Here is a 14,904-nt window from a genome sequence, read left to right as displayed (position 1 = left end):
GAAGAGTTGTTTGTCCACTCATAGAGCTGATAAGACTCTGAGGCAAGTGTTTCAAACTATTTAATAGTCAAAAGTCAACTCTAATATCTCACCCTGATTTTGCTGTTCGGTGTCTATGAGCTATGAGGTCGAAGACCCTGTGCCCGTCGCGCCACATATTCTCATGAAGCTTTACTAGAGTAAGAAGTTAACTGACTAGCTGGGAGAGGGATGTCTCATAGTTGTAATGGCTACTGAAAAATTCACAGTAAATTTACAACACAATTCAGATCAACAAACTTTGCATTTTCTTAAAATTTTACTCTTCAAGTCCTTGCTGGCTCTGATAAATGGAAAGAAACAGGTAATGCTAAACCACCAACAGCAATAACATCTTACATGACACAAGAGGCCTTTTTTCCTACCTTGTTTCAAGAACATTAAGAGTTTCTGCAGTCTTGAGTTTGGCACCTGATTTATTGTCCTCTATCTCCTGGACTTTTCGAGTCACCTTTGGGCTAGAAGTTGCCTTTCTAGACATTTGAGGGCTGTGTCCCTTCCGCTGCAGCTGTGGACTGCCGGACCCCGTACTCAACTTGCGGTTGAGCAGGGGGCTCCTGGAGCCCTTCATCTTGGAGGGCTGCTGCAGACTATCCATAGTCTTCAGTGGGCGCAGGCCAAGAAGTCCACAGTAGTAGTTGCACTTATGCTGTGTCAGGAACTGTTCGAACACTTGAGGAGAGCCACACTCTGTTAGTCCTTGGTATCTGAAATACAGGAGACAGCTTTTTTTATTGCAGTCATTCTAACAATAAACAACCCATAGCATTTGCATGTACTGATTGAGATACAAACCCTTTTGACTTGGTCACAACTCTGACATTAGTAATCTTCATTTCAACACCTGCCAAAATAGATTACAGAGAATCTTTAATATTAATAGATACAGTAAAGGATCACTTACTTGATCACCTTATATGTGTGGCTTACCCTCCAGTTGAGTGACCAGTAAATTGCCATGCGTCCACTGATGGATCCAGTGCTGGAATGTGCAGCATTTCTGCTCCACTTCAGAGATAGTTCGTGTAATCAGTCTGCCTTTAGGATCCATCATACAATACTTGAGGAAGACACCCTTGAGATCAGCCTCCACGGTGGCATATGGCACAGAGTTCGCAGGCCGGTACATCAGATACTGAGGTATCACTCTGTGGATAGCACAGAAAAAATAGTGACATGATTACAAGTAATTTGTTTTTTAGTAGCAATCAGTTATCAGAAGTGCTGCATATTAGACGTGGTACTTACTCTAAAGAATGGCCAAAGTTTTCAAGAACTCTTGCTTCAGCTACAAAAATTTTACAGTATTCTCGAATCAGGTTTTGGATTTTGCACTCCTGGCAACAGAAAGAATTTTAAAAAGCAGATGAATGTATAGCAGGTATAATCTTGGAACTAGATTATATTATTAAAAAACTGGGAATTTATTGCAAGCAATTTACCAAAGATCCTTAGACATTAAATCTACTACCACTTACTTGTCTCGTAATCTCTAGATTTCTCTCTGCAAGATTGCTCTCCTGTTTGGTCCCATAGCCAATGGGGTTTTGAACTTTGATGATGCAGGTGCTTCCAGATTCAAAGACAGGATTCAGGCCATAAATTACCTTCACTCTGCTGGCTTTATGGGCACAGCCTTCCCCAATATTCACCATCTCACTCATAATGCGGCCAAAGTATTTGTTACCCCAGTTGCCACAATCAGCAATACTTTTGTTGAACAGCAGTGGGGTCATCTCTATTTCCTCTCCAACTAAAGGAAGACAGAAACAGATATTTACATCTTTGGTACAGTACAGCCGAAACATTACATTCAAAGGCTGCAGCGCATAATTTGCTCAGCGGAGAAGATCGCGGGTGCAACCTCCCCACACTGATCAGCTACAATCTTCCTCCAGAGCCAGGCAACATGCAAAGAAGATCATCACCAACCCATCCCACCCTGGACATAGACTCATTGAACTTCTTCCTTCAGGAAAAAGACTGAAATCGATAAAAATCTCCACCAGCAGACAGTTTCCAGAAGCGGTTGCCCAACTAAACAGCTGAATTGTACTGTTATCAAGCTGGACTTTTCATTTCACATCCCTCATTCAATCCCTTCATTGGTCACTTTGAATATATTAAATCAAACTGGACTAAACATTGTACATTGCATTCAACCTCTACTTGGACATAATTGAATTATTTATTGCAAATGTCACATTTAATTTTTGCACTTGTCACCTTCATATATTTCACAGTACATTCTTGTGTCTGTAGTACAGTCCATATTTCCTCAATATTTCATTTAAAGTTTTAAATCCTATCTCAAAACTATTATTATTCCATTCTGTCGATTTTAAAATTAGTTTTAGTTTATTTGTTTGTGGGAGCAAACACCAGGAGGACACATTCTTTGTATGCTTTTATATTATTATACTTGGCTAATAAACTGATTCTGATTCTGACAATAAGAAACGATTTACAAAAAAAGAAAAGAAAAAAAAAGAGAAATATGGTAGATATCTAATTGAAATAATTTACCTTCCAAATCATCTTTAAGTAGTATCTCAGACAGAACTGTAAAACAGAAAAAGTACACAAATGCTCATTAAAACACAATTATTATGATTAGATTCATTATCAAACTAGAAATTCTTCAGGCGTCTTGTATCTTACTGTCCACACTGAGGAGGTAGTCAGTGGTGTCAGTCCCATATTCATTCTTGATCGTACAGCCATACACCCCACAGTCTGGGCTGGATGCCAACACAATAGCCAGCGCTACCTGGCTTTCATCTCCTCCACTTGAGGAAAAAAAATCCACATACATTGAATAATCACAAACACATCAAGTTTATTGGCTCATCAGAACTGTACCTGATTTCAATGACCACAATCACCCACAAGGTGTCACTGTGACACAGTTAGTCACATTGTGTGGCAGCAGTCTGCTGACACAGCAACCAATAGCTCATATTTAGACTTTTAATGCCCCCTGTACATGGTCAAAATATTGTGTCAGGTTACAGTTTCAGTGTCTAGCCAAAGATTCACCTCTCTGTGTCACAGCTGTGGGGTTCATTGTCACATGAGCTGGACGTCACTGAAGTGAGAATATGAGAATGACAGAAGGCCATGAGATGCTCTCTAAGGCCTAATCCTGTTTATCCTTGTGGCATTATTGTTTCATATTTGGAATATGTCCAGTGTAACCAGTCATGTTGGCTGTATTCCTCAGAATAATAGCAGTGAAAAATTAATTATGTTACTACCCACAACAAATTGAACACCACCTCGGATTGCACTTGATCTGTGTTACATGTGGTTAGAGTAGTGTTGACGCTGTAAGACAAGAAGGAGATTTACCTTCTCTTCACCTCGAGTATTTCCTCTTCATCTCTGTACCACTTAATGGTGGAGTCACTGAGCACGTTGAAAAACTGGCACCACAGCTTCAGGTGTCCGGAGGCATCTGGGAAAGGCTCTCCCCTGATCTTACGGATGACCTGGGGTGCTGTTGGTGTGTGACAGAAGCGGTGCCCAGAAAGGGGTCCAACGTAAATATATACTGTACTGGAGAGGGGAGACTTTCTAATGTTTGCACTTCCTCAAGTGCCACTATACTGATGCCAGTGAAGGCTCAAGTGTTGACAAACTTATTTCACAGAATCATTATTGTAAAACAATTTGTGAAAACTACAAAAAAAGATGGAATAAATTAAGTTAAATATTTTTCATATTAGACTATTTTAGACTATATATAGACTATATATTAGACATAGACGAAGTTATTGTATGTGAAAAATACATATTACTAATAACATTTTTATAATATATCAATACCTTGCCCATACAACATAAACTGTATACACATTTTTTCCCCTTGTTGCACAAGGTACAAAAAAAACATATTTTGGACCTGAAAGATTGACTTTCATACCTTTCAGTGGGTCCAGCTTCTTTTCAGCATGTTTCTTCTCTTGCTTGGTGCTGACTGGCTCTTCTGTTGGTATCTCCTCCACAACTTTTGGAACCTCCAGTGTGGCCTTTCTGCGGCTCAGCAGCGGAGAGCGCCTCTCCATTGGTGGGGTGTTTTGTCCCATGGGAGCTTGTAGTAATGCTGCTCTGCGAGCCTGGCTGGGTGACATGTAGGGGGTCTCCTTCTTGCTTTGAGTGTCAACACCCTCTCCATCTTCTTTAGGTTTTGGGATGAAAATCTTGCGGCGGGCCCCAGAGGCCAACTCCTCCGGCGTGGCAGAGCGTATGAGTGACAGGCTGTCTCTCCGCTTGAGCCTAGGACTGTTTTCACAGGAGAGGGATGATGTTGGTGTCGATCCTCCACTTAAATCTTCATCTGCTTTGTCACTCTGACGGTCACCCAAAGTGATTACAGGGACAGTTGTCATGGCCTCATTGTCTGAATCGGGAGCAGACTTGGACATAAATTTACGGAGGCTGGCTGGACTCAGAGATGGATGTGTTGGGGGTTTGAAGGTCAGTCTCTCAACAGAGGATCTATTTTTTAGGAGGTCCTCAACAGTCACAGAGTTCTCTACCTTGGCCTCTTTCAGGGGTTTTGTTTTCAATATTTCAGGGATAATGTTGTCTTCAGTTGTTTTGCTCAATGATGGTACATTGTCACCAAGCTTTGGAATTGGAGCTTCATGTAGCACAGAGGGAGTGTTTTCTGTTGTACTTTTTTCTGCCAATTCTTCCTTGTTCTGAGTCTTTTCAGGCTTAGTGGTTGCATTATTGTCAACATCAGGCTTTGTTTCCCTTTGCTTGGCAGCTGAGGTTTCTGTTTCTGTCGACTCACATTGAGTGGGCAGTCTCAAATCACTTTCATCACAAGTAACAGAGATTGGTGGTACCACAAACAAAGGCACCTTTGTAGTTTCAACAGGCTTCGGTTTATCTGAAACGTGGTTGTTTACAAGAGCACCATTCTCCTTGTCATCAGTACATGAAACATTTATAACAGGAATTGTTGCATAGTCCATCTGAGGGAGCTGTTCACTGCTTTTCATGCGTGTCTGCTCCAGCTCAAACATTTCTGTCCTGTCATGAAATTGCACAACTTCCTTTACTTTCTCAGTAGTTGAAGGGTTATGATCATTCTGCATACTTTTCTGCGTGGGCAACAAATCTGAATAATCAGACTCACTTTGTTTGTGGTCTATTGCATCATGTTTTTGCAAAAAAGGAGGCTCTGATCCTGTCTTTTTGAGTGCCAAAATACTAAGTGGTGGTGTGGACTCTTTGAGTTCAGGCTCAACTATTTCAATTTTTGGGATTATAAAATGTTCATTTGTGCTTAAATCTGGTGCGCCTGGTTTAATATCTTCAGTATATGGAGATATTTGGATTTGTGGAACATTGTCTGAGGGCCAACCCAGCTGTTTCTCATTAACATCTTGGTGTGCAACATTACAAGGTTCCTCCAAAACCTTTGCATTACCTTCCTTGTTTTGTGTTACTGAAAGGATCTTTGATTCATCCAACTCCTCTACTTTCACCTGAGTTTGCTTTTCTGTCTCCATTTCAAACTCTAAACTCTCGTTCTTTGCTTCAATGCTCTTGCATTCTAAAATCACCTGCTCTTGCTCTTTCAGATTATTACACAAATTCACTTTTAAATCTTTCTCTAAATCAGAAAACAATGCCTCTTTTTTCAAGTCACTTCTCTCCTCATGGCTTCTGAAATCTGAGTTTGAACTCTGTACTGTACTATAACTGTGGACTTCTGTGTTTTTCTCTGCGATAGAAGGAGTGCAATCTTGCTGTATTTTTAGGTCACCGTTCTCTAAACTCTCTGGGGCCGTAGTGGGCGGAAATCCTACATTCATTTCCTGCTTTAGTGAAGCGCATTCTGCATCTTCTTTAAAATTACCTCTCTCTAAACTGTGTGCCTCTGTAGGTAAAAGTACCTCATCTGGTGATTCCCTCGTCTCTATTCTCTCTTCCAGTGAAGGTGCAGTTAATTCAGTCATTTCAGATCTGTTTATATCTGAGCACGGCTGTTGGTTTGATTTCACTTCAGTTTTCTCTTCCTCACATAACTCAGTAGAAGAATGGCCCTCTTCTGTGTCAGGCTCAGTTTCTTTACCCTTCTTATCAACGCTCATCTCTTCTTCTTGCACAGGCTCAGTGGGTGTCTCACTAAGGCAGTGGCTGTCTGTCGCTGAGATAACATTGCAAGGGGTAGCCTGGCTATCTTTCAAACTAGTGAGGGTGGATGTCAGGGGGCATTCTTCTTCATGATGGGCTTGGGTTTGTGGCAAGACAGATATAGCTTCTCTGGGTGAAGACTCATCTTGTGCAGACTGTTGATTAGGCTGTGGTGAAACTACCAGACAATCAAGATCTTGATGGTCTAAGGGAAGCTGAGAATCTTTCTCCTCACCCTAAAGGACAGAAACAAATAAAAAATGTTAGTACTTCATTGCACTTGCAGTTAAACTCCACCAAACATACTTTACACTGATGGCTTTTTATTCTTTAACATGGAAATATTTAAGATATCTAAAACTTACTGACAAATACATTCAGTATCATGTTTTAAGAAGCGTGTTACTGAAAACTTACTGCAGTGACCTTTGACAGTGGGACACTTTTAGATTGAGACAAGTTTTTCTGCCATAAATCAATAGAAGGATAAACAGTGACAGATTATAACAGACTTGATATTATAATGCAGTGTTACACCCTTGACAGATAGAAAGACTGAGTGAATCAGTTATTAGTAAACAGTAAGTCATTTGTCAAATATTTGGATCGATTGAATCAATACATTCTTGTGTTTTATGACCTGTCAGCTTATTTACGGAACTAGTTGTCATGTGCAAGGTAGCTGTGTTTACGCAAGCCTCCAATAAAATGTTTTGATATTTAAACAAACAGGATTAATCTACATTAAATTATTTTTTCAGCATTTTTCAATAGCAGGAGAGTGAACAATTTTAGCTCAATTTTATACTAAATTTTATGTCGATGAGTTAAGAAATGAAATGGTTAATCTGGCTCAAAAGGGGCATACTCTTATCGAAAAAACCACTGAGTTTAAAAGTGTGTGTGTATTCTGCCCTGTTTTTTTATGTTGAAACAAGGACAGGGGAATTCCCACATGAAACAGGTGTGCTATTTACACAAAGAACTGTCCGGACAGTGTATGAATGAGCAGTCACAAGTGAACATGTTTTGACTTGCAGTCACAAGTCAAAACATGTTCATGATTCAAATAAACCTGTTGTGCACATTTATATCAATCATCTGTTGAGGACATGACATTGTAATTGACAAAAAGGAACATTACCATTTGATCAGAAATTAAACAAAAATGTTATTCATGATTTTCTTTTTGAAAAAAAAAATTAAATCAATGTGGGGTTAACAAAAGATAAGATCTATGGGTAAAACATCATACAACATACGTTGTAGTGTGTTAGTTTTTCCCCCCCTTAATCTATCTTCCCTATCCCCTCTATCTGTTTGTTGTGTTCACACTCTTCGGCTGTATGAAGAAGACTAAAGAAGCCACGTGCCTCCACGTGACAACACGTTTGATCACAAGCGAATACAAGAAAAAAAGAAGTTGCTGCTTTCAGTGGAAGGGAACTGATGTCACATTAAATCTAAAAATGAAGCTCTCATCATCACTGTGTTTGTGTGTAAATAGATGTCACACTCATGAGAAAACATTGTTTAGATAAATTAACTTCCTCCAGTTAGTCATATGTAAAGTGTCACATTATACCACAACTGTACAGTTGTACTTCCACTTTATGGACACTCACTCTGCAGGTGGATAGACTTTAAACCTGGTGACTCCAGTTCCCTTTCCTACATGTGACTGTGCACCACATAAGTGGATGTTAGTGAAATCACTACTGCACAATGTAAAATTTACTGCAAACTTTTTCACATTCACATGACAAGCAAGGGATTTTAATAAATGATGAGATCCTATTGTGTACTTCAACTACTAACATCAAATGTATACATTTCAGTTGAATTTTGATGGGGTACAATAACTACATAAACTTTCTGAAATTATCACATATTACCATGTAATTCACAAAATCCTTCCCAAACCTCTACTGAAGCAGACATGCATATTGAACAAAATATGCAGAGACAAAGAAAAACATTTTCAAGTGATTTTTCATGTGTGCAACTAAAACAATTTACCTGCCAGTTCAGAAGACGTTTTGAATGTAATTGAATGCTTAGAAAAAGACTTAAGTCAGAAAAGTTTATATTTGTCTGTCTGTATATGTTGTATCTCTGTTCAAAATTTTGGGGGAAAAACGTGGGTACAGCTTTAGATGAAAATACATGGTTATGTTTGCAACAAAGATTTTCAACCTTACCACTTCAAAGAAAAGTCATACAATAAATCCATATTAAAAAGCCAAAAGTATCATAGTCACATGATCTAAATCAGTGTAACTTAAAATATAGCAAAAATTATAAGTGTACTTAGAATCACTCTCAGCTTTCCTACAGTGCATTAATCATAGCATAACAGTCAAAATTCCCCCAACATGACAGACATTAAATAATTTTCGGTGCTGAACACTGATGAGAGAAGTATTGCCTTCCTCCCTTCTCTTCTCTAGATGAGGAAGGGGTTTATTTTAAGACATGGGGAGGGGGTGGACAGTGAGGAATGTGTCCAATGTGACGAGGCCCTCCTTTCATGCTGGGACCTGCTACAAAACTCACTCTACTACTGCTCATACAGACTACACAGCCCTCTGTCATACAAAGCTCTGCTTGTAATGTGAGAACCACCTCTTGCATTCAGGTTTCATCACCATCTCTGACGCACTGGTGTCCCACTCATTACAGCCGACATCTGAGATATTTCCCATCCTATCTTACAGTGTGCTGTGTAGATGCACAACATCCCCCACCCCCACATACATTTAATGCACGTTGCCTGCTCCTGTAGTTCCTTATTTCTCCTACACTATCTAGTTTGGCTTGTCACTTCTGAGTGTTATCGATCAAAAACCACACGCCCAGGCTGACGCACTTTACAAGTTGACTGATGTTATACTGTATGTTTTACAATGGTTATATTGCCTGTCCCACACAGTCTTACAATGTCAGGTTGAGGCACTCCACCGGTTGACTGATATTATACCATATGTTTTTGGTAAGTATTTATATTGTCTGTACCACACTGTCCCATGAATATAACATCCAACTATTTGTCCTCATCTACCTCTTATCCATCACATTTATAACCAGCAGCAACTCAAAGCCCAAATGTCATAGTTGATGCTGTTTAGGATTTGGCCCTGAAGTAGCTCATCTTGTGCTCTATCTTGTCACACCAATGCAGTCTCTATATATATATCTCTCAAGTGGCAGCTGGCTGCCCTTCAAGACCACTGTACGTACCTCAGTGAGAACTTGAAGCCCAGACAATGACATCTCTTCATGAGGACCGCTGCTCTCTGCCCCCTCAGACACCTCCATGGCCTCTACAGTATCATCAGCCTCCTTGACACTCTGGCCTGTTGACTCCTCTATGCTCTCAGGGGGCAATTTATGAGCTGGTGGCACGTCTGTGTGTAGGACACTATCTTCATGCTTATGTTTATGTGGCGTCAACAGCTCTGTTGATACTGACTGTTGTTCTATATCCACAGTTTCCAAAGGCTCCTGTGGTTTATCAGTTTCCATAGGAACAACTTCCTCTGTGAGAGGCTTGTCCACCTCTGGATGATGCTCAGGCTGCAGCCAAAATGAGGGTGGCGTTTGCGATCTAGGATGCGTTGAGGTGGGCGAGTGGTCAAACTCTCTCCCCTTGTTCTCAATGTGATCATAAGAGTCTTTCTTACCCTTACCAAAGAGGAAGTCTTTGACCGTGTGGAGCATAGAGGAGATGGAAGTATGGATGTTGTGGTGGTCGTGATCCTTATGAGCCTTGCTGTGATGTTTGACTACTGAATCATGTTTTTGGTGCTCTGTTATATTCAACATCTCTGAGAGCCTTTCTTTTTCTTTCTCCCTCTCTATGTCCAATTCTTGTTCTCTCTTTTTCTCTATCTCATATTCTTCCTCTAGTATTTTTTCCTGTTCTTCCCTCTCTTTTTGCTTCTTCTCTTGGTCTTTACTGGCATTTACAATAGGCGTATCCATCTCCCTAGGTTTCTCCTCACGAGGGGAGTTCTGCTTCTCATCATTAGTTTGGGACTGGAGAGTCTCTGCCAAAAATTGTGCCAAACTGATTCCTCCATCGTAACAGTTTTCACCACCATTCCCCATCATATGGCTTCTGCTGTTGCTACTGTTGCTGCTGGTGTCATCTAAACCATTAGTGATCTTTATTTTCTTTGTGGCCAAGGTTACTTCAGATGGGGGTGTCTCCTTCTCCATGGCACTTTCTGTGGATGTCACAGGGGCTGTTTCCTTGACTTCAGAGCTAACTCCATTGGGTTCTGCGGCAGCCTGCACCTGCTTCACAGTTTCAGGCTCCTTGACTGCTGGGATTGGCTCTGGCTGTGGGACGGGTCGCTTCCTTTGAGGACGTTCAGGGCTACCTCGTGGTTTCTCTCTCTGAAAGTTTTCTTTATCCCCCTTCTTGGTGTGGTCCTCCAAGTCTCTCTTCTTCTTCTCTGCTTTCTGCTTCAGCTTGGAAAAGAACCTCTGGTGGATCTTGTACTCATTCATGGTGCCAACCTCCAAAACCCCCGAGCAGGATACAATACCTTTACTATTGCTGGCTGAGACCTGATAGATGGCTGCATCATCCAATGTGCAGCTGAAAAGAGAAACACCTCTTATTCCCATAATATAAATACTCTGAATAAGCACAAAATACAAGATATACAACAAAATGTAACAGCTTAAATAGATTTAATAGATTTTTTTTGCAAGGCTGCAAGGTTGTCTTACATACTTGTAAATATGGAGGGTGTGGATTTTTCCATTACGGCGAATTTCATACTTTGGGAGTCCACAGTAGCGGTCCATTTCCATATCATCTTTATACCATTTCAGTTCTGGAGCTGGGTATCCTATAAATATGAATAGACTTTAGTAAAAAAAAAAAGAAGCTTGCTGTCATGTGACTGTCAAGTCACATGACAGCATTCCTTGTGCCACAATCTGACTGGCATGTTTGTTACAACTGCACCATGTCTGAGGAGACATTTTGTTCCTAATATTCTCTTTATGGATAAGTCAATGGACAAAAATACTGTAACACAGTACAGTATGTAGAGGCTTTGTGTCACACAGAAAAAGCTGTTGCTGTTGGATGGGCCAACCCATTCGATCTGCCTGCAGTTAACATCTTGAAAAACCAGCTTGAACATTTGTGTTCAGCTTAATTGTCTACTGTGTTCAGAACGAATAAAGCAATTTATGTTGTGCCTTCAAAGTGAGATCCTTCCTCTGATTTCAGATTAGTCACATCCTGTCTCTTCACATCTAAAAAGTTTAAGTTGACCTAACAAAGAACAAGCAGTGGCGTGCTAATGAACTTTTAGGAGGGGGTTTACCTGATACCACACAGGTGAACTTCACATTACAGTTTTCTGACACTGCTTTTGATTTCAAGGTGCTCTCAAAAGACGGCTGTATGTCCTCAGTCAGCTGAGCCATGACGCTGCACAATGTGCTCCTGGAGGAAAACACTTATGCATTAGTGCCCTGTTCTCACAATTTATTGCTTTTAAACAGTAGACAGTTTTCAGATCAGAATCATTTCAATAACCTCTTCATGACATTCACATTACTTGCTTAATTAAGAGGAAAGGATGTTAATGGGAACTTCTGGTAGGGAAGAAGGTGTGAAAGAGTGACACAGAGACTTGTGAGACATCAAGCCAAGCATAGTTTTCAATCCAACACTGAAATTGATGTTTATCTCTAAAATTGAGCGCAACACTGGACAAATTGGACACTTACATTACTGTTAAGATTTGTGTAGGTTTCATTCTAATTTTTGTGGTTAAGATGTTAGTTGGGAGGAATGTTTTAAAAGTATAGATTACCTCGTTGGCCTGTAGTGAGAATACCTTGAATAGCTATTCAGAGAGGAGGCAAATGAAGGGACGTTAATGATGAATTAAGATCTGCATATATGGAACCCATCTAAATAAAATAGTTTAATAACTGTTCTCATCTTTAACAAAAGGAGCACTTTTCATGTTTTATTATTGTCATGGTTTGTAGATTAGAAACTGAAACACGCATAATTTATATGATAAATGTTATTTTTGAGCCACAATGTGATGTTGTGCTGAACAATATGATGTAAAATGTGTTTTACTGGTTTCCTCAGTGTGACTCTTTTCAACTAAATTAATTAAACAATTTAATTTAATTTAATTGAAATAGAGACGTTTTCAGTTGTTATGTTTTGTGATTATTTTAACTTAACTGGCTCTCCCATCATTTTTCTTGATCACCATGCAATATGAATCAGTTTTAAAAACAAAACTGCTTTACAAGAAACACATATTTACATGCTCTGCATATACATGAATTACAGATGAGGTTGTCTACCTGTTCTCAGGCCTAACATTGGAGAGGTAAGTATTGCGGCTCTCTGAACGGCCATTGGAAGAGCCGCCCTCCTCTTCACTGAAGCTGCTTGTCCTCCCATTGCCAGAAAAAGAGCGAGTCATTGGCCTCCTGGAAGTCATTGTCCACTGAAGTAATTCACAAAAAATGTAAGATCCAAGATAAATAAATAACTGACAGTACAAAACTACTCTGTGCCCACAGCTTGTCAAAGCTCACTGCCCCAGTTCAGAGTTGAATTCTGTTATCCATGTAAAAAACCCTGGAGAAGAAAAAAAAGAAACACTTAAGAATGGTAAAACAGCATGTGGGATGACACTGGAAGAAACTATAAAGTACAAAGAGCCATTTTCTCGTACAAAACTCAAAAACATAGTTGGACTCAATGCTTGTCCTCTCTGACCAAGCAAAGTATTGCATTGGAGCAAGTTATAAATAGGTTCAGCTATCAGGTTGTGGAAGGTCTGTTAGTGGTCAAACACAAACCTTAGACATGTTATTTAAATGTAAGAGTTCCACATGCAATTTGGGTGTTTTTTGGTCCACACAAAACCTGTTAAATCTTCCAACTTACCATTTAGTTGTTGTCAGTGTGGCTTTGGAGCCTGTGTCTGTGAAGAAAATCTGTGCAACTGCCTATCATAGACACGCATGTGTTGCCAGAAGGGCCCTATTTATAGCAGGCCCACAAATAGGTGCAACAGCACATGAGATTGTCCAAAACTAGACTTAAGACTTAACAAAGAAACCTAAAAACTAAACTGAATATAGAGTGAAAACTAACAATTTAAAGTAAAAAAGCCTTCCTTAAAATCTGTCATTTCATCACAGGTCACACTGTAAAAAAAATCTAATTGTTTTCTTTTAATCCATCTTAATAAGATGGAAAACAGTGTCCCATGTTTGTGAGACCCTGTAGACTGGATGTGAACTTGCAAAACATGCCTGTAGAGTATGATTCATGATGCAGGTGATGACGACCTATGATGTACGTATAGAGTTGCTAAAGTACAGCCCCCCCCCCCCCCCACTCTTTATTGCAACACATAGTCAAAACATAGTGGCCCACTTGCTGCTCACATTTCAAATCAAATAGACAAAAACACGCTGTACTATGATTTGATGACGCAGGCATATACCAGAATCTTGATGTATTATGATTTTAGATAGCTCTTGGGTTGTTTGAAGTGCTATTTAGGTTGTTTCTAGGACATAACCTTTTATCTGATTGTGTTAGAAACTTTAGTCATGATTTAATAACTGTGTCCTGTAATACAGATTTTTGGCATAATTTGTGTTATCTGTCTTATGTTGTTTACCAATAACTCATTGCTGCCAATCTTGCTGGGACACTCCTTAAAAAGTGATTTTTCATCTAAGTGCGGCTTCCCAGATTAAATAAGTTATCATTAACATTAAAAACAAACATCCTCATGCAAATGTCTATCTAAATCTATTTTTTTAAGAAAACAAAAAAGCCATATACCTATATAGTAGTATATGTATACCTATTGTATATGTCTGCAATGTGAACAGGGAGTTAAAATAACTATTAAAATATCTTTATAGGCTATTTAATGTATACAAAAAGCAAATGCCACAATATAGTATTCTGAAACATTTATTATAATTTAACACTTAATAAATAGTACAGAAGGGATAGTAAACTCTCTAAAAGGATGAATATTACTTACAATAACACATTATGCTTTGTTAAAATGTATGTTATTTTGCTAGCCTTCTTCAATGAGAAATGTACTTCATATTTTACAACAATTATGCATGTTAATGTCATGCATAAAGAGTGAATAAATAAACATATCCTTATTTTAACTCACACCCTGCTATATAGTATATGTCAAGCATGTGGTTTCTGTAGCTCGGTGACACCCCAGTTTGTCCTGATTTGAAGGCACATTTAACTTCCTATAGCGTTGACACGAAACCTCAGCCTGAGATTGCAGAGCACCTGAAAAGGGGCCAGATTGCTTCTTACCGTAATGTCGGAAAATTAGGCTCTACGCGTATTTCCTTTGCATGAGCCATATGAGTTTAACGGGTCACGGTCCGTCTTTTTGGACATTTTTCCATTAACGCATGTTTCTGCTTAAAAATTAAAATAAATGTCTATGTTTTCGCGATGTACCTGAGGCTAAATACTCCTTATCTTCTAAGAAACGCGTCTATATTAGAGGCTTTACGGTAATGTGTGTGTGTGTGTGTGTGTGTGTGTGTGTGTGTGTGTGTGTGTGTGTGTGTGTGTGTGTGTGTGTGTGTGTGTGTGTGTGTGTGTGTGTGTGTGTGTGTGTGTGTGTGTGTACACTGTCTCATTCCGGG

At 39.5% G+C, this 14,904-nt stretch overlaps 1 protein-coding gene across 1 annotated transcript; it reads right to left on the bottom strand.

Annotated features, from left to right (window-relative positions):
* Positions 1-48: 48 nt before the first annotated feature.
* alpk3a (alpha-kinase 3a) lies at positions 49-12,689 on the bottom strand. The gene is made up of 15 exons (XM_062421503.1): positions 12,550-12,689; positions 12,036-12,068; positions 11,541-11,662; positions 10,937-11,054; positions 9,433-10,798; positions 6,080-6,428; positions 3,965-4,939; positions 3,391-3,538; positions 2,701-2,828; positions 2,566-2,601; positions 1,518-1,792; positions 1,288-1,376; positions 970-1,187; positions 835-883; positions 49-746 (listed from the first exon to the last, which is right to left on the bottom strand). The coding sequence occupies exons 1-15, from the start codon at positions 12,687-12,689 to the stop codon at positions 401-403; spliced, it is 4,392 nt and encodes a 1,463-aa protein (XP_062277487.1). The 3' UTR covers positions 49-400.
* Between the last annotated feature and the right edge of the window lie 2,215 nt (positions 12,690-14,904).

Source organism: Scomber scombrus, chromosome 6 (assembly GCF_963691925.1).
Source record: "Scomber scombrus chromosome 6, fScoSco1.1, whole genome shotgun sequence".
Taxonomy (NCBI): domain Eukaryota; kingdom Metazoa; phylum Chordata; class Actinopteri; order Scombriformes; family Scombridae; genus Scomber; species Scomber scombrus.
This window is presented reverse-complemented; position numbering and strand designations above follow the sequence as displayed.